Source organism: Triturus cristatus, chromosome 2_2, assembly GCF_964204655.1.
Source record: "Triturus cristatus chromosome 2_2, aTriCri1.1, whole genome shotgun sequence".
In the NCBI taxonomy this organism is placed as follows: domain Eukaryota; kingdom Metazoa; phylum Chordata; class Amphibia; order Caudata; family Salamandridae; genus Triturus; species Triturus cristatus.
The window spans coordinates 86977305-86997920 of NC_140582.1; the positions used below are offsets into that span (position 1 = coordinate 86977305).

A 20616-nucleotide genomic window follows, 5' to 3' on the forward strand; every position below is an offset into this window, starting at 1 on the left:
CAGAGTCTTCTCCTTTTCAATGAGACCTCACCCATCTGCTAATAGAGATGTGGGGATAATCAGCTTAAACTTTTTTCAAAATGTTCATGGTTTTGGCAGTTTTATGGTGTTTGCCGGGGGTCCAAGTCATGGAACCTGGTAGATACTCATCTTCCTGGGTCGTCTCTCTGGCCACAACCCCCAGAATTTTAACTCTAATAAACATAATAAACATTCTTTTTTCCTTTCACTAACCTTATGAACGGTTGATATTTTTAAAAAAATAGATGATCATTGAAAACTACAATATTAGTAGCATGCTCTACAAGATACCTAACAGTTAAATTACATGATATAAACACTACAAGTAAACTACAAGTAAATTTAACAAAAACATTTGTAAATGTAAGTGAACAGAAATATGTCCACTTCAGTCATACATTACCATTTTCTTTGCATAAACAAACTATTTTTGGTTGTCAGGCACAGTGCAGTAAATCAACACCAGTCATAGATTTCAAATGCTACATCTGGAAACGCTAACCTACGCTAGGCAGATTTTCCAACATGGAAAAAGACATTTGCATTGTGTTTTTCTCTTATTTGCCTGAAAACATGTCACAGTGCAGAACCCACTTCTTCTACACTCTTAAGCAACTTGGAAGTGTTCCCTCCTCCTTTCAATTTCGAGAATCCAGATTCCCCATTTAACATGTATGAATAAGCCCTTTAACATCCAGCTCTATCTTAAAATATTTAACTCACAATAAATATTCCTACCACCAAAAGGATCATACATAAAAACATTTTGAATTGCATCCTTGTTTGTGTTTTGTAAAACATTTTATAAAAAAATCCTAAATGAAAATATTAATTTAAATATGGCACATCACTGTGTATCTGTCGCTATAGATATTTGAAAATGGGTATGTATATCAGGGGTCTGCAAGACCTTTATGTTGCTGGTTTCTAGTGGTGGTAATTATTGCTTAAGAGATCAATCAATAGTAAAATACGATTTAGTTTTACCACGATTCAATGCCAGAGTTTTATTGTATGTCATCATTAAGTTATTTTAATTTTCAGAAACAAATAACGACTTTTGCATATTTCGGAGCAAATTATCATGTGGGAGCAGCTTGCTAATGACACATTTTAAGCCTGTTTGCCAAAGGATTATTTATTTCACTCATATAGAGTGCGTGTGACCTTTATTAAGATTACCAGGGCTGTCACAATGATTGCCTTACTAGCCCCACTTTACTGCTGATAGTGTAATTGGCAAGTGACCCTATACCGTGAGTGAGACCATGAGCCAGTCCGGTTACTTATCCAATAGCCATGCCAGGGCTTATAGGCCAATCTTCAGAGTCAGGACAGTCCAAAGATGTCAGAATCAAGATGAAGCCATTTGAAAATATGTGATTGTAAAAAAAGTCACAGAAGATGAGGACGTGGGAGTTATATTGTACCTTGTGCATACAGAAAATTTAAGAACATGTTATTCAAGTGTTATGTTAAATGAGATGATGTATGTACAGTTTTGACTATGATTTCTTGACGATGCCCCATCAGTTATAGTCTGCCTTTTAGAATGTATGCATTGTTTGGATTGTGATAACAATTTTTTCCATTCCTGGCATTTAAATGCCCCCTAAACACATATACGACTACCCAGCGGTCTTTTACGATCACAAAGGTTTGTGTAACGTTTATGAGATGTAGAATGGCTTAATCCAAGAAATTTTGTAAGTGCAATTTAGAATGAATTTAGTCAAGCACTACATGAGTTGACATTTTTGAAGTAGTGTACAGCTCATATATATTTACCACAAACTTGCAACTCTTAACCTCCCCAGTAAATCATTTTTGGGCGATTCTGAGATATAATTTCACAAATCACAAAGTTAACTTGACCATACATTAATTGTATCACTTTTCACAATTTTGTTCTTCTTTAATTGATGTTTATTATTACACATTTTGTGGCGAATCGCTTTCATAACCCCGCTTTTCATCTTTCAAAAGAATATGCATTCCCCTCATGTCTTCATAGCCACATGGTAACCATGTTCAACTTTATTTTCAAATTCAAAATTGTGTCTTAGCGCCGAAATGTCTTTCAACCAAACCATGTGCAAAACAAATGCATCTTAAATTAATAATCTATCCAAAATTAGTGCAAATAATACAAAAGAAACAATCCTTTAATGAGAGGCTCCACCAATAGAAAGCCTCCGCACCATTTCACAAATAAATGTAATATTCCATAAGTACAATTCAATGTTCTTGAATCAACCTAAGAAGAATTAAAGGTTGAGCTTCATTTCACACTCCTCAGTGAGAAGCCATTCTCTCACTGTAGAGCAGGTCTGGTTCTTCAGTTCAGCTATCAAAATAGAAATCAATGCAAGCACACGTGTATGCCTGTTTCAGCACAGCACCTAGGTCTCTTACATGGATGCTTCCCCTTTGATCACACGTAGGAAATCTCAGTACTTTTTATACAATTCAGGAATCTTTTCCAACACATCGTGCTGAATGGCACCTGCAGAAAGACCTTACTGCAATTCTACAGCTTCACCCAGTCCCATTCTGAGTGTTCTGCTGCTTTTCGTCGACGCCTTAAAACTATGCTCTAGTATCAGTCATTCAAAAATCTATATCCCAGCCGGACAATTCATCTGGAACGGTCCCCTCTTCTGGAGGATAGTTGTCAAAATAGCTATGGTCCATGGGCCCTTTAAGCTGAAAAGAGAAGAGAGATTTTAAATAGAAGTTGACATGTTCATCCTAATCTGAGATGTTGGAAATTACTAGTGTTCAATATATTGCCATGAGAATATAAGAGTAAAGATGTCATTGAGTGCATTATATATCATTGCCAAAACATAAACACATATATTCGGTGTTACCTGGGTGCATTTTTTAAGCTGTGGAGGTGCAATAACTGCTGGGGTAATTACCCTGACATTTACCTCAGCAATATTTGTAACAGCCATGTACACCCGGTAGTAGTGCAAAAACAGGCCGCACCCTTTTTGACCTTGTGACTATTATAAACTGAGCATTAATTGAGCTCTATTATGTTTTGCAGAAGCTGTTGGCTCCAGGGAAACAGTGACAAAAAAATGCTATGCCCCCTACTCTGTGTTTTTTTAATCAAGTTCATATACTGGGTGATTAAAACACATGTGCTATTTGCACCATGGTGTTTTGTGCACTTGAACTGTACACTGGGGCCTAACTGACCACTTAAGAAAGCTCACAAAATTTAGACTATCTTCCAGCATATGAAATTGTCCCATGCATTGGTTCTCTTAACTACTGATCAAAAGCTGTTGGTAAACACTGCAGAGATTGTAGAGCAGGTTATAAGTGTGATCCTATAGAAAAGATATGCAAACCACACCAACAAGATGGCTACCCTACTTCAGACCACGAAATATGCAATATGGCAGAAGGGTTGCAAAATACACTTTATATAATGTAAAAATGTAGGAAAACATTGACTTGATAAGAGGTATTGTGGTAGATAATTTTTTCTCTACAATCTGTCTCTAAACTTAAAAGTTTGTTACCAAAGGGTGAGGTTTGTAAAATGACCTTTGATTTCTTATAAAAAGAACTGTTCCATTTAAAAAGTTACTCTTTAGACATATTCCATGATTGAAGCTTGAAGATGCTCAGCACCATTGTTAACAGTAGTAAAATACTCTACCTCTCTTTTTAAAGGTGAAGGAAGATTTCTTGTTTTCAGTCCCTCCCAGTTAAAACCATGAAACCACCTGATGAGAAAAGTACAAAAAGAATTAAATAAGAAATAACATTGACCAATGTCAATGTAATGATTGATGGGTCCTGGACAAGATATATTTTGGAAACCCCTCTGCGCAAAAAAACTTAAGAAATAGAGTAGCTCAAAAACAGTTGAGATATACCTTACCCGTATAAAGGAAGAAAATGTTAACTGTATGTATTGTCAAAAAGTTAAAACCACTAACACATGGTAATAATAAGAAAAAACAAATACGCATTGCTCGGGGTCCCCAAAAATCCTTCAAATTACCTAGGCAAGAAAGAGAGTTAAGATAGAGGTATGAAGAGAAAAGAATAAAGGTTGACATACAGATATAGAGGTGAGACACAGAAAAATTTCACTTTCCCAGAATGACCCTTGGATGGTGGGGGGCTCTGGGCAATTGCTCAATTTTGTCCATCACTTGAACTGTTTCTGTCATTGATGTCAAATACACTCAACCAAGTCCACTGGGTAATGATTATATTTAACCATCTTTCATATAAATTTCCGCTAGACAGAGGTTAGCTAGGTGAGTCAGGATAAATATCAGCGTTTAAAATAATCAAATACCCCTATCATTTTTTTTACACTTTAATCATTGTTACATTCTGAAAAACCAAGAGAAGAAGCAGTCTCAGGGCTCATTGAGATCTTCCTATAGCTATAAAAATCAGGATAACCAATATAGAGTCACTTTTATATGGCACAAAAGACATCAGTTCCATCACATTTGTTATATATCTAACACCACATTGTTCCAATTCTTTGAAAATATCAATATATAATCTCAATTCTATAAAATCCAATGACACTGCTGTCTGTGTGTGCTTATATGTGTGTTTACATGTGTATGCGAATGTGCTTCTAGTAGGTAGTGGTTTTCCATTTGTGCCAATCTTTTGTTTGTGTTAAAAGCTAATTTTAATAACAGCACAATTAGTAAAAAGCTTGGAAATGTTGGGTGAAACGTTTTGGACCATAATTGAAAGCTGCTTTTATTTTAGCTTGTTTGCATTGAAAGCAGTAGTACATGTTTTCTACATTAAGACAATTAGAATGATCAGTACATTTCTCAAAACATTTCTGCATCACAAAATATGGAAAATCATGAATTGATGAAAAACATTCAGAGTTCAAATGGAAGCAAAAAGTATTTAATAGCCAAATAACACTATTCTGAGACATGAATCATTGTACGGAAAAAAGAGAATGCCTTAAGTAGAAACAGACCATATGAATATGATTTAAATGAAACAGCATCTTGGTAAATTAGTGCAGGCGCTTAAAAAGCTCTTCACTATGATAAGTAGCTAATACCACACACACAGAAAGAGAGTTATTGGAGTATGATGACAGCCTTACATCAGGACAATCGATTGCTCAAAGAACAAGCAGACCTATTACCAACTTCATAAACTTGGGAAAAGCTTTAAAAAATGTGTAGCATTTGAACTAAGAAACCGTGGGGCATATCAGCAAGCTGGCAATGACAAATTATCGCCGCTTTAGCGTCTGTTTTCGGAGGAAAAGCGGCGATAATTTTATCGCTTAATCATCAAGGTCACGCTAACGCGTGATTCCTTGCTTTAGCTCCCTTTCCCATAACGCTCACCTTTGCATCTCTAATGAGATGCAAAGTGGGCGTTCCGTCCCAAAATAACTGGAGAAATGTCGCTAACCGACATTTCTCCAATTATCAAGGGAATCGCTAACAGGCATAGCGATAAGATAAGTAGCGTTAACCACAGTTAACGCTACTTTCCTTACGCCTGCTTTCACCCTAACTTAGCCATTATATTCAATGTAAGGAAGATATAATGGCTAAGTATGCCCTGCCTTATCAGCAAGCTAACGCCAAAATGTGTGAGATTATCGCTGGATTTCCAGCGATAATCTCACTTTTGGCTGTTAGCGTGAGGAATTTTATCGCTATTGAGATAAGCGTTGCTGATAGCACGCTATCTCAGCGATAAAATTCCACGTTAGCTGGCGATAATTATCCTAGCGCTAAGTGCGCTTAGCAATAATTATCGCCGGCTCTTGCTGATATGCCCCCATATACTCGGTAGTGATCTCCTAGTCCCATATTACACTGATTTCGACAAGAGATGCAGCACTGAAATCAGTACTGTAAATATATTTGACAATATCCATAGCAGTCTAAACAAAGAAAGCGCATGGCTTTTCATTCTTCTTGATGTATGGACATACAATCTTCAACACTATTGACCTCCAAAGGATACATTCTGCCAAAATCCACATGTGCTACAGTGGAAAAGTCCTCAATTGATCTGCAGCCTTCCTGACAACCCGCAAACAGCTGGTTAACTCAATATCACCTGCGGAGTCCCTTTAGTCTGAAAACAATGCTATTTGTCTTTTATATGGAATCTTTGAGTGCCCTAAAGGAGAATATGGGTGTTGAGTTGTGCACCGGGGACACTCACGTCTACTTGGAAACCAAGCCCCCACAAGATGCCCATATCCTAAAAATCTGTTGAAAAAAAGTTCAGGACTGGATGTCAACACATTTTTAAGGGAGTGCGAAGTTTGCATACTTTCCCTTATCTTAACTATGCCCAATTTCAGAAAAATTATGCGAAATGCAAATCCAGCATTTAGCACTATATTTTAGTACAAAATTAGTATTTGTGTCCAATTGGAAAACAAGAATGCATTTTGCAAAAGAATTTGCACAAAAAAAGACAAATGCTGTGAACATCAGCAGCTCATGTTCTGGTGATTCACATTGTCCAGTGCTCCTGTGAAGGGATTTTTGCACCTATGGTCTTCAATTATGTTACCAGGAGTAAGTACATTTTTTGGAGAGTTTAGTGTATCATGCATAATGCAAAATAGGAGGAAATTACACAATATTACACTGGCGTAACAGAAATTTCACCTGGGCCTACACCTTTTCTTAGAATCATTCCTAAGAGAACTGAATTCATTCATGTACAAAAACAACCCACCACCAATTTAACACAGAATTTCTAAAGGAGCTACAATCTTATGATTTTACCCTCGTCATATCTCTTAAAGTAAAATCATCAGGCATCTGGACTGATCTCTCCCTACCAATGACCTCACAAATCAACCATAGAGTGAAAGCAACCAGATCAACATTTTACCTAAAAAAGCTCAAACCTTTCTTTACACTAATTGACTTTCACCTTGTTGTCCAAGCTCGGGTAATCTCCCAAATCTATTTTGGGAATGCTACTCTCTCTGGAGTTCCCAGGTTTGCACTCTCCTCTCTCATGTTCGTTATCTATTCAGTGGGTTGCCTGGTCTCAGATACCTAAAAATACAACCACGTTATCCCAACGCTATATGAACTGCACTGCCTTCCCACTTAGGCGAGAATCAAGTTCAAATTAGACCAGCAAAGCCGGGGGGAAGGGCGTGGCTATGACAAGGCGGAAGATAGTGGCTGGAACCTGCAGCTCTGTTCCAGGTAAACAATTATACATTAAAAATCCTGCCTACACTGTGTAATTTTAGAGTGAAGGAGGCTGAAATGAGTGCATCTTGATGCTGCACACCCTAAGGTACTTTTAGCCACTGCTCAAAATATCAGTCCAAGGATTCTGATGACAGACTCTGTTCAAGCTGAATTGACCCCGCACATCTCCCATCGAGGTCAGAGTATCACCAGAAGGTCCATCATCTAAGCCGCTGACTCCATTGGAAACATAAGCAAGTAAGAAGTACCTAACCCTGCTAGCATCCCTTCCATAAATAAATACACATACAAAGAGACCTACCTGATTGAAATCTGCCACTGCAAGACACAAGCCGCTCTCTAAGTAAACAAAATTGTGGCTCCGTAACGACTGCACGTGGGGAAGCAAGCTTGGCGTGACTGGTTCCCCTTCAGTAACGGTAAGGGGTAACTGTAGCAATTATGCTTGACACGGAAAACGCATTTGAAAAAGTTGATTGATACTACTTAAATCTGGTCCTTGAGAAGTTTAGATTCCTTGAGTCCTTGATACTTATAATTATGGCACTCTATCACAACCCGACCGCAAGAGTTCGAGCACTATCTCTAACACATTCTCTTTGAAACAAGAAACCAGACAAGGCTGTCCCCTCTTTTCTCCTCTCTTTCTCTTAGCATTAGCGCTTGTTCTACATCATCTGAGGGAAAATGGGTGAATATATCAGGGGTAACGTTCAGTGATAACACTATAAAAATAGCTGCATATGCAGATGATATCTTAATTACCACCAAGGAAGCCCCCACCTCTATTGCTGTCTTAATGACATCAATTCAAGAATTTGCAGATGTATCAGGCTATATAAAGACAAGTCTGAGGTTAAACTTCTCAATAATATTGGAAATAAAGATATTCTAGGCAATTTGGGTCTCTTGGCAACCAGGTTGCATTAAATATTTAAGGATAGAATTTTCCAATTACTTTATCACTACTTTAAAGTATAACGAAGATTCCATACTTAAGAAGGTTAGCAATCTCCTGGATGGCTGGTCAACCAAATTTCTTTCATGGTTGGGTAGGGCAGAGTCCCTCAAAATGATGATCACTTCCCATGTTAATAATTTCATTGGCATGCTCCTTGCCACTCTTAGATGATTTCTTAACACAAAACAACAAAACTTTCAATAATTATTTATGGCAAGGCAAGAAACCAAGAATCCCACTCAAAAATCTTAGGCTATCTAAAGATAATGGTGGTATGGGGCTCCCTAACTTTAGGAACTACCAAACAGCATATGTATTTTAAAAAAGGAACTAACTGGTTCCTTGATGAGGCAGAGTACTTACCAGTTTGGGTGAAACAAGAAAAATCATTTCTATTTGACAAACCCATTAGTGCGTTCCTAACAATGCACAATTTCCACCTCCCCCATTCTAAATATATCTTGAATAACATTAAAAATGCTATTTTAAGAATGAACTACCATTCGAAAATAAAGATCTGTAATTCTAACTTGTCATCTATATGGCTCAGCCCCAAAATTAAACTGAATGGTCATCCGTGTTGTGGCGCGACTGGTCGAAGAAAGGACTAAACTTGCTCAAACACATCTTTGATGGCAATCTCCCACTCCTTTCTCCACCTTACAATCTAGTTTCAGGCTAGATAACCTCAACTTTTATGCATTTTTTAGGCTAAAAGTCCAGATATTGAAACATCCAACAATAAAGAATAACCCTTCACTCCCTATTCCAGTAACTTGTACACGCCGGACATGTATATAAGTTACTCCCGCCAAAATCCTGCAGAGCTCACACATGAAACAAGCAAAAATGGGAGGCAGAACCATCCAAGAAAAATACAAAATTTGATTGGAAGCAAATCTACAGATCCACTTTTACAAATAAGATATCACCAATGCTATCCCAAACCAAGTACATGATCATTCACAGATGCTATTGTATCCACGGAATACTTCACAAACTTAATCTCATACAAGATTCCACATGCTTGAACTGCAGTGTACCCAAAGGTGACGTGATCCACATGCTTTTGTATTGTCCCATACACCAGAATTTCTAGTATGACATTATTAAATTGATCAAAAACACCCTGGGTATTAATCCCACTCGTGAATTATCTTATATACTACTGGGTCAGCTATACTCTCAAATAAAAGATGAATCTCTTTTATAACTAATGCTGATCCTTGCCTGCAAGCTGATTCTCACTATTTGGACGAACTCAGGCATAGTTTCATTCCATCTGTGGCGCGAATGGCTCGCGTTTCTTAGAGGGTCAGATAAAACCTCGCGGCAACTCTCTCCCTGGTGTCCATACCATAGGCCTATGTGGGGATTAACTTGAAGCTACTACACTTCAACCTGCAACCACCATAGGCCCATTTACCTCTAACTAGAGACTATTTTATATGTTCCATTGCGCATACGACCCTGGTTTTCTTTCAATCATAACTACCAATAACCAAACCCAAATGAATTCAATTAACTGACTTAGTGTAACAATTCAAGTGTTGACTGTTTGTTCCATGGTACATATAAGATAATATTGACATGGTATTTTATGTCCAGTCTTGGCCCTGTCCCTCCTATGTTCCTTACCTACTTCACTTGTGCTTAATGAGATTAACGGTACTAATGTGAGACGAATTGTAATGACAAGCACATTCTGTCTCTTATTTATTTGCTTTCCCGAACTGTCCTTACATTTGTGTTAAAATCTGTAAAGATTATTTTAAATTTAAAACAAAATAGCCAGCACAACCAAACTACATACGATCCATCATAAAAATCTAAAGAGGAACTAAATTGAAAGCAAAGTCAACCAGATACTACAATCTAAAAATCTGAAAACTCATTGTGTCTGTTCACAATCCTTCTCTGGTGCTAAAAAAGAATTGAGATGCCATGAAAACTTCTGAACTTTCCACAAGAAACTAAAAATCTTTCAGTTTTACTTTTGTCTGAATTGACAAACACCCTGAAATAATCTACCCCTCCCCTTCAATTCTGTTCTTCTTCTCTACCGCTCTATTTAACCCTGATCCTCTTTCACTGTTGTCACAAACACTCAATTTACATGTTGATAGATTTTAATCCTTGTTAGAAATTTGGTTTCTGGTTGACAGAGGTATGCACCCTGTCCAACACAGAACCATGATCCTAGTCACAGTAAGTCACAAACACACCCTAAATTAACCTGTGCTCACCCTCTGGTAGCTTGGCACAGACCAGTCAGGCTTAACTTGAGAGGCAATGAATAATATACTTGTGCATCACTTCAAAGATTAAAACAGTGAAAACACCAGACAAAAAGATGCCACACCTGGTTAGAAAAATACAGCTTAATTTAATGAACAGAACAAGACCAAAATGACAAAAGTTATAACAGTTATAATATGAGTTTTTAAAGAATAGACTGTAAAATAGCGCTTAGAAGCAATAAGCGCCTATTTGTGATATCTACTCGCTCTGGACTGGGACAAAGTCAAAAATTCAGGCTGACCACGATGGAGCATGGGCTGCATACAGAGACCCACATAGGCTTGCTGAACAAAAGTCCTTTGATCCTGGTTGCTTCAACGTTGAGGAAGATGCGGGGTGCAGCTGAGGCGATGTGTCGGTTCTGATCCCGCAACAGAGGGAGATGCATCGGTTTTCTCCGTGCAAAGTCTGCAAGTGGTCAGTACAGAGGGCAATGCGCTGTTTCTGAATGCGATGTGTCGGATTATGCCCCTGTAGCAAATGATGTGCCAAATCCGAGGGTGATGAGCTGGTTTCAACGGCAATGCGCCAGGTCTGCTCCATGCAACGGTGAGGATGCTCTGGTTCCGATCCACGCAACGGTGAAGATGCGCCAGTTCCAATTCATGCAACCACGAAAATGTGCCAGTTCTGATGTGTGGGCCCGATTCACAGAACTAACTTAAGACAAAATCCTAAACTTACTACCATTTTGGTATTCACAGAAGGCACTTACTCATTTTGGTATTCACAGAAGGCACTTACTCATTTCGGTATTCACAGAAGTTAGGAGTCCTAACTTTAGGACTCCTAAATGCCTTCTGTGAATATCGAAAGTCTTAAAATTAGGATTTTTCTCAGTTTAGTAGTAGTATAGTTAGGACTCCGAACTTTAGGACTCCTAAATGCCTTCTGTGAATACCGAAAGTCTTAAAATTAGGAATTTTCCTAATTTTTAGACTTTCGGTATTCACAGAAGGCATTTAGGTGTCCTAAAGTTAGGACTCCTAAATTCTGTGAATACCGAAGTGAGTAAGTGTCTTCTGTGAATACCAAAATGAGTAAGTGCCTTCTGTGAATAAGAAAATGGTAGTAAGTTTAGGATTTTGTCTTAAGTTAGTTCTGTGAATCGGGCCCAGGATGCGTAGGTTGGCTGAAGAGCACCTTAGGCCTCACTTCCAAGAGTCCAGAACTTGTGTGGTACCACTCGGCAAGGTAGAGTCCAGGTGCAGATGCAGGTGAGATGGAAGTCTTTTTTATGTCCATGAGACTTCAGATCAGAATGAATTATTTGGAATAGTCTACTAAGAAGTCACTCAACAAGCTATATTTACTGTGTTGGTGTACTTAAGGAATAAGAGGTATGTGCAACTATTTATTCCTCTTTTGAGTAGTTTGTGTGGGAAATTAGCATACTTGCAATATTTTGTCCATCATCTTTCCTTCCTCACTTAGGTCCTACTGGCACTCCCATTTAGAGTGAGGGACCAAGTTGGAATTCAGGAAAAAAAAGAAAAAAAAGAAACTTTAATGAACTAAGAGATACTACTGGTATTGTTATTGGTAAGCCTCTTTGATGTATTTAATAGCACCTTGAGGTTTCTCTTGTTGTTTATGTTGTATATGTATAATTATGTACACATTATTCCACATGAGTTAAATGATTGTTGCCCCATTCCACGTAAATATTTTTTGGATGGAAATATTCTCTGTGGTTAATGTCCCACGTTTGTCTAAAGGTTTCAGCAGGTTCAAACTGTGTAAAATAAGGTAAAAATCCCAAAATGATACTGTTTTAATGTAAATATTTGTATATATTGCCCTTTGTGATGAATTGTGGAAATATTGTTTTTCACTTTTTCCTTTTGGGTTAATCATGAGCACTTGTTTTAAACTGTAAATATCTTGTGTATCTGTCTTAATGTATATATTGTACACTTATTTGTAGCCCTGAAGAAGACCTTTGGGTCGAAACGCGTTGGCTACGGTCGTTTTTAAGAAGATTTTTTTCAATATAGAAACAAAGAAACAAGAACCTGCTGAATTGATGTGCTTCTTTTTACTTTGCTTGTACTTGTAAAGTATATTAATCTCTTCACATGTTGGAGTGCTGAATCACTGTTTTTGTCGCAAATGTATAGGATTTATATCCTAGGAGGTTTAAGGGGTATTGAGCCTCTGATTCCTTGCACCCTTGAATATTGTAAAATATCACAATTTTTTGACATTGAGATAGGTGCAATTGTAATTACCCCATACCCCTTGTTCTGTGTCTATTGTCAATACTGGTTGTTATATTATAAATTGACTGGATTCAACTAGAATGCATTTCACCATTTATGTTTTATGTATTTATTATTATTGCCTTTAATGATTGTATTTCAATTTCGTTGAAGTTTAAAATGTTTGTTTATTGTATGTAATTCACTGTGAAAATGGTGTGTCTTATGGTTAGGCATGCTTTATAACTATAAATGAATTAATAGAAAAGAAAAGAAACGATAAGCGAATAAATGCTTAAGAACATTCAAGCAAGTGAATTTTTAAAATTATAATGATAAACTCGACTTTACCATTAAAGAGGAGTTAACATTACATTTCCAGAGGTACTAAACATGACAGCTCTACCTCCTTTGAATTGGGAATTACAGCTTATTAGGTGTAACAAGGAATCATCAATTGTAACCCGGAGGGCGGTAGGACTCACTGTAGTGAAAGACTCATTTCGGAATTTTTTACAACTAGGACATGTAAAACTCATAAGTACATGTCTGTCAAAAGGGTCTTACCTCTAGGGTTGCGCAGGAGCAGAAAGGCAATTGGTCCCAATGCCCCTCCCAGAACCACTCCAGCAACATACTATTTGTCAGTAAACTGATGGGTCCTCAGGGGGGAAATGGGCTAAGGATGAAATAACATACGAAAAAAAGAGACAGTCTCTGGTTCACAGGTATCAGCTTCCACTCTGTTTTTTCACCACTCTACTGCCTATTCTGAGTGGTGTAATTGAAGGCTGGATAGCCTAAAAACTACAGAGACACCCATTTGATTTCACACTACACAGAAGAAGAGCACTTAACTTGTACTTTTCAAATTAACACTATTCTAGACATTACATACTCAGATAACCTAGACCAGTGATTTTCTTCTATAGGAGAATGTTGATTTTTTCCTCTAAAAGTTCTCAAGATGTTGTAGATTATTGTCACACGTTTTTTGGTAAGTATAACCTTTCGTTCAAATTACATCTTTCAGTCTCTCATTTTAATATAACACATACACATTTTCTGAGATGCAAATAAATCTTTCAACACTTTTTTAGAAGAAAATACAGTTCTCAAAGACAACTGCTACTTAGCTGTTGGCTCCGATCCAGAGATAAACCGATGCGCAGTAGACTTCTCTGAAGAATTCAGGAAAAACCGGACGGGCAGACTCAAGGAGTGCCTAGAGAGACACTCACACCTGATGCTCGACCGCAAGGGAAAAGGGGTGAGACACTATCTCCAACACCAGACGTTGAGGGACTAGTAGGTGGTTCTTTTTCTTGATGGAGCAAGCTCTACATAGAAACACTGCTCACTCCCAGGAACTCCGTAAAGGGACATGCGCAGAGCAAAGTCCAAGTTCCACACAATGCACAGGCTCCAAGAACAGAACAACGGTATGAGGAAATAGGTTTCTACCGACATGACGTGCAACAGACGTTACCTATTCCCGAAACGGAATATACACAAAGCACAAAACGGAATACTACTCTACCTTTCTAAAACCTGGCGAGCTTCAGAAACTAATTGAGCTTGCCAAATTCACTTTAATCAAGCGTGCGGATTCTAGAAGGCATGCTCTTCAAATAGAATCTTGGGCTAAGCTAAAGGAGAAAGGAACTAGAACTGCACCCCACAAAATGCGTGGGTGGCCTTTTTAGAGTTCCTCCTGCACCATGCTTTTTTCCAGATGTTACCATAGCTTCTGTCCTTCAGTTTCTGGCAACGTCCATTAATGATGGCACATGCAGAGTGACCCCGGGTTTCTTGAATCCTGACAATGTCCTACCTTTTAAATACACAGTGCCCTGACCGATGGGCTACCTAGGGTCTACCTTAGGGGTGACAAATGTATCAAAAGGGCAGTGTAAGACTTGGCAAGGAGTTTTAAATGCCAAGTCGACATTGCAGTGTAAACTGCACAGACAGGCTCAGCAATGACAGTCCTGAGACATGTTTAAAGGGCTACTTAAGTGGGTGACATAACTAGTGCCACAGGCCTACTAGTAGCACTTAATTTACAGGCCCTGGGAACTTGTAGTAAATTAAATATGCCAAATGTGGCTAATCTAATCAAACCATGTTTAGAGGAGTGAGCACAAGCATTTAAGCACTGATCCACAGTGGTAGAGTGAACAGTGTCACAAGGCCAACAAAAATGAGTTCAGCAAATAAGGGGAGGCAAAACGTTTGGGGGTGACCCTGCAGGGAGGGCCATTTCCAACAATCCTAAATAGTTTCAGTTCTGTTTCTCTACAGTCATTTCAATGTACTTTAAAACCACTGTCTCCCGCTTTCTTTTATACAGTGAAGCGGACTTACACCCCTGGGTACAGTGGCGATACAGAGACATGCAAAATGAAATAACACAAATTTAAAATTCAATGGTCTGATATACATTAGGGCATTATCTTTGATTGTTTCTGTGCCCTGATAAATCCAAGATAAGAATTTCAACATTCTTTTTGTCATGATTGCCTAACAGAACTAACATTTTGAAATGTTTCTGACTTATTCCAGGGGCCAAATTTTGAATTTAACCATTAGCTAGAAATCCAAGAATTCTGCTGGAGGAAGTCATATATTTTTTAATGTGGCCATGCTATGAGGAGTCATGATTATGTTAATATAGTATTGCCTTAAGTAAAGTCCAAAGTGCACTAATACTCAGGGCCTGATTAACAAATGTAATTAGACCAGAAGTCAAGTTTAAACCTAAAGTCTAATTTTAGACCTGAAGTTTAAGGTTAGACCCAAAGTCTATTTTTAGACCTGATGTCTAAGTTTAGACCTGAAGTATAACTTTGGCCTGAAGTCTAAACCTAGACTTCAGGTTTAAACTTAGACTTCAGGGCTAAATTTAGAAATCAGGTCCAAAATTAGACGTAAGGTCTAAAGTTAGACTTCAAGTCTAAGTTTACTTTTGTGAATCGGGCCCTCAATATTAACAACTTGCAAAATAATCCTGCACAGGCAACAAAATACTATCAAGGCTTTGGACTCAAATTGGATGACCATTAAACAGTGATATCTGTTTTTAAAGTGATATTAAATAGATGTGTTTACCAGTTTATAATGCTGTAACCAATAAAATGCCCTCCCTAATTTCAGTTTGTTGATGGTCTGTAAGTTAATTTAGAAGATGAGGTATCGTAGACAAGATGAAAGGAGAAGTGGAAGAGAACAATGGTCGCCGGCTAAAGGATCTCTACTGTTCTGGCGACCCTCTGGCTACAGGGGAGTGTCTCTCTAAGCTATATATAAGAACTGGACGAAACAAATCATGAAGGTGAGCTTACGTGAATTGGGCCCAGCCACCAAATAATAAAGTCTAATCAGATTTTCAGACTGACCAACGGAAATGTATGACATACAACTTGACTTTTTTGTATATTTATTGTGGGGTAGGGAAACATTTCAGGCCTTAGCTTTGGTAACACATAACTTTGTGCCACAAGTATTTTTAGTTTGAAACAACATTGCAATTTGACTCCATTTATTAACCTCTCAACTTATCCACTTTGGTAAAACATACCACCTGAGTTACTTTCAAAGAGTTGCAACAAGCATGTTTAGTAACCATATTAAGGGCCTGATGCAGTCCCACAGGAGTGCTGTCTAAAAAACAATGGGTCTTATATAGAGTTTGGCAGAACAAAAGGTTGTCAAAACCTGATGGATATCTTGTCCCCAGTGTTTCAAGTGCCATTGACTATAATGGACTTATAAGAAGAAAGAAGAAATATCTACCACTTTTGTGATGGAGTATACTATCCTTCAAACTCTAAGGTACAATACCAGCATAGCATACATTGCACACTAAGAAAGGACTAGCCATAGGAAAGAAAAGGGAGGGAAAAACAACCATGGCATATATCATTATTCAAACCAGATGTGTACAGATTAAACAACGGTACAAGGTCTGACCGCACATACTTGTCTCTGTTACAACTTATGTTCGCCTTTAAACGCTGATGAGATAACCATCTCTCCCAGTTGGAGGACTACACTGACTGGTGACAATAAATCGTTTTTTTAGGGGCACCCACAGTCAATTGCACCCTACTGTGATACAATCAACATTGCTGATAGTACTTCAGAAGTTCTCAAACGCACAGAGCAATGCTATTACACTAGAAGTTAGGGTCCTTTTATATGTGTCACGATTAGACTGCTGTACCCGGCACCAGATATTATCCCAGTATGCTGGCAGAGTGGGGACTGGTTTTGTTGGTTCTTGTCTGCAAAACTTCTGCTCTTTACAAACAATGTAGAAAAATTGTTTTAAAGCATGCTGGTCAACCCACACCTGCTTCAAACCCATTTATTTTTCCATTTGGTTGGTTCCCGTCTCAGGGGAGTAACACAAGCCCCTGCAGCCCTGGCGTTGCAGGGGGGCCCACACCCCTTCAGGGGCTGCCTCAACATTTCAGTGGGCCTCCATTCAGTTCAAGGTCAATCAATATCTGTGAGCAATGGGAGACTCAGGGACCCCTCCTTACATTCTGAAGGGACCCCCATCATTTCGCAATATGCCACTGTCCTGTCTCCTGCAGGGTCACCATTAGCAGGAGGAAGGGGAATGAGTGGGCTGATGTTGCTTGGCTCAAAGATTCTGGTACATGTATGATAAAGACTCTTCAAAATTCAAAACAGTGCATTTCTTTATTATCTGACTGTTGTAATGCATTTCAATTATTATAATAAATTATACCATTGCATTGAGAGGTATATGTTGGAAGTGCTTTTATTCATGAACTTAGAAACATTGCCCTGATGACGAGGCTATTAGTGACCAAAACGAAAATCAGTAGTCTATTGCCACCATAAGTGGCCTAGGGTGTTACTACAGATAGAGGAGCATTATAGTATTTTGGCATTCTGCAGTCCCCCCCCCCCCCCCCCTCCCCCCACCACCATGAACTGATGTATTTCAGGGTGCTTTCATGTGATGATGAAGGAAAAGGAGGCACTATGAAAAACTTAATTGCCTAGGATTACACAATGTGGCCAAGTGGAAGTCGAATTGATGCAAGCTTTCATGGTTTCACATTGTGCAATCTGGTCACTACATGGTTATCTCTTTCTTTCTCCCATTTTAGATCAAAGTTTAATGGTTTGTGTTTAAACCTTTTAGGCACTAAATCAGCCCACTGGGTTTCATACATGCAGGCTATGCATGTTTCACATGGACTGTTGGCGGTAGTGTTTGGGGTACATGATGGTTTAATGCAAAAACTAAAATGAAACCAGTGCACCCACCTTTCGTCAGTGCATTTAGACCATTTGCTCCACGTAACTAAAAGTCTTTATTCATCGTCATCCATTCTTTCATTAATTCATCCACACGCTCCTTACCATACAACTATTCATTCATTCATTCTTTGAGCCATGCAGGCATGTCTCCAGTCTCTATCCATACATCCATATATCCATCCATTCAATGATTGGACAAGGTTCCATAGTGAAAAATGTGTTGCAAAACACACCATATTTGCATTTTTTTCCAATTTGGGGGGGGGGGGGAGCTCCCCATCAACCCCCACAAACCCCTTTGCAGAGGTAAGGCTAGCTCGCTACATGCCTCATGAGGGCTGGTCTGATAAAATTTGTCAGGGCTGCCTTTTTTTCCCAGTACAGCCCTGCTAGTCATAGTATTCACCATTAACCATGCTCCCTGGACATCCCTTTTGAAACGACTATCTGTTTAAATGGCAAGATCTTATTTGAATTGAGTAAACGCTGCCAGTAAACTCTGCAGTCTGGACCTTAGCATCACCAGTACTCTGTTGCTCCATGGGAAAGTCCTATGAAAGTCCTGTGGTGCCTCATTTGGATTCACAAGTGGTATGCTCCATTTCAAGTGCCAGGTTACTTGGCGTTAATACAAATTACTTTTAAATCTGACAGTAGTACTGCTGCCCACCAGATCTGAATAACGTTCTGTAGATTGTTGGCCCATGCATTGGGGCCAACCACTTTGCAACTTTTGCTAGCCTCTAAGGCCTTGCCTGTATCTGCTTGAACAATTCTATGTGAATCTTTTAGATCTCACTCTAGTCCAGAGTTGTTTTAAAGGGGTCCTGACAGAACTTCCATGAAGCTTGGTCAGATGAGAATTCTTCCTTGAAATCTGTTGTCACCGACCTGTGACACCGAAGGAATTACTGATTTCATTCATTAAGCACCAGAAATCAAGCTATTTGTGATAGTTAATTATATTTAAAAAAATCACACATCAACATTTTTCCACAAACATATCTTACTTTATTAACTTTTAGTTAATAGTTTAAGCTTGCTTTTAAGTTCTCTCCATTGAATAATTTATATTTGCAGAATTTGTGTACTGGCTGAAATATGCAAAGTTTTGATTAAGCAAAGGCTGCTTATATCTGTCACTGACCAGGCCAGATTGTTTGAACTTATCATAAAATACTGTTTGCCAATATCTAAAAATAGCTTCACAACGCAATACAAATGCATTGACAATGCTAGTACAGGCATTATATATACCAGGAGGGACATAAGCCCAGAATTTAATTTGTGTAGCGAGTGTATGCTTTACATGTAATATCATTTTAAGAATTTATTTACTAATGTTTAACATAGTTGCTCTTGGGCCAGAAAGCGGCCAAAGCATTGTGTCAATGTACTTACCAATAAAAAAAGCCAGCAGGTGAAGTGCAAAACTGTGCAGCACAGCGTAAGTTCCCACATAACCCTTAGTAAATTTCGACCCAAGTGCTAGACTCAGCAGGCAAAATACATAACGAGTCAGGTATAGTTTAAACTGGGGAACATCCATTATAACGCATGCGTTATGTCGCATGCGATTACGTCGCAAGCTTTACACCTGAGAAGTGCTCTGGATATAAATCATTACCTCATGCAAAGAAGTGGTTTTGTGTGTCAAGGGAGCAGCCAGAAAAATAAAGTAACAAAGTTACCCACCGAATCAGAAATTACAATGCTTACAGGATTCTGGGTATTACTCCTGGACATTTCACCAGCAAATACTAGTGAACCTCCACGTAAGAACTTGAATGGAAATGGAGAATTGCCACCGAATCAGGTGGAGTAACCAGTAGCGGCCGTTGCCGGAAGGGTGAGGCGGGGGGACAGGGGGACAACAATGAAAAAAGGGGAAAAATAAGAACTTACCAGCTGCCTACAGCCCGCCACATTGCCAGTCTTCTGCTCCCCTCATGGATCCACTGCAGGAACAGGCTCCCAGACTCACCTGCAGCCAATCCTGAAGCTGCTCTCATGCATGAGAGCAGCTTCAGGATTAGGCTGAGCGCCCTCGATTGGCACTCCCAGGGAGACTGGGAGCCTGTGCTTGCTGTTTCCAACCCGGCAATGCAGTTCGGGTTGGTGACAGCTTCAGTGCGAATGTCGGATTGAAACTGACATGCACACTGATAGCAGTGGATACTACTCCTCGTTGGTGCCTGTCATCCCCCTGGCCCCACCCACAAGACTCGGCCGGGAAAAAAACTATAATAAACCCTGGTTTGTTATCATTCTCTTTTTTTTTTACACTTCTGCTGAAAGTAACTGAGGTCGGGCTTTATGCCCTGAATCCTGCAAAATTATTTTACTTACTTCAGTCACTCACTTCACTCAACCAGGGGTGTAACACGGACCCCTGCAGCCCCTGCGGTGCAGGGAGCTCCCGATCCTCCAGGGGGCCCCCAACTATTCAAGGTGTTTCATTCAGCCAGAGGCGAATAATTATCTGTGAGATATGGGGGACTCGGCAGTGGCGGCTCCTTCACTAAGGCGGAGAAGCGTCGCCCCAGTGCTTTGAGAGCAGTGAAGAGAAAAAATAAAATGATAATAACTGAACATTATTATAATT

General features: G+C 39.0%; 1 protein-coding gene across 1 annotated transcript in view; it reads right to left on the reverse strand.

Moving 5' to 3' along the window:
* Nucleotides 1-2028: 2028 nt before the first annotated feature.
* The window catches only part of PRKG2 (protein kinase cGMP-dependent 2), an 856172-nt gene continuing 837584 nt past the window's right edge, over nucleotides 2029-20616 (reverse strand). Inside the window, exons 18-19 of the mRNA XM_085643209.1 lie at nucleotides 3701-3767; nucleotides 2029-2727 (exon numbers count right to left, since the gene is read on the reverse strand). Of these exons, the coding sequence (XP_085499335.1) occupies nucleotides 2632-2727; nucleotides 3701-3767 (163 nt within the window). The 3' untranslated portion in view covers nucleotides 2029-2631. The remainder of the gene's footprint in view (nucleotides 2728-3700; nucleotides 3768-20616) is intronic.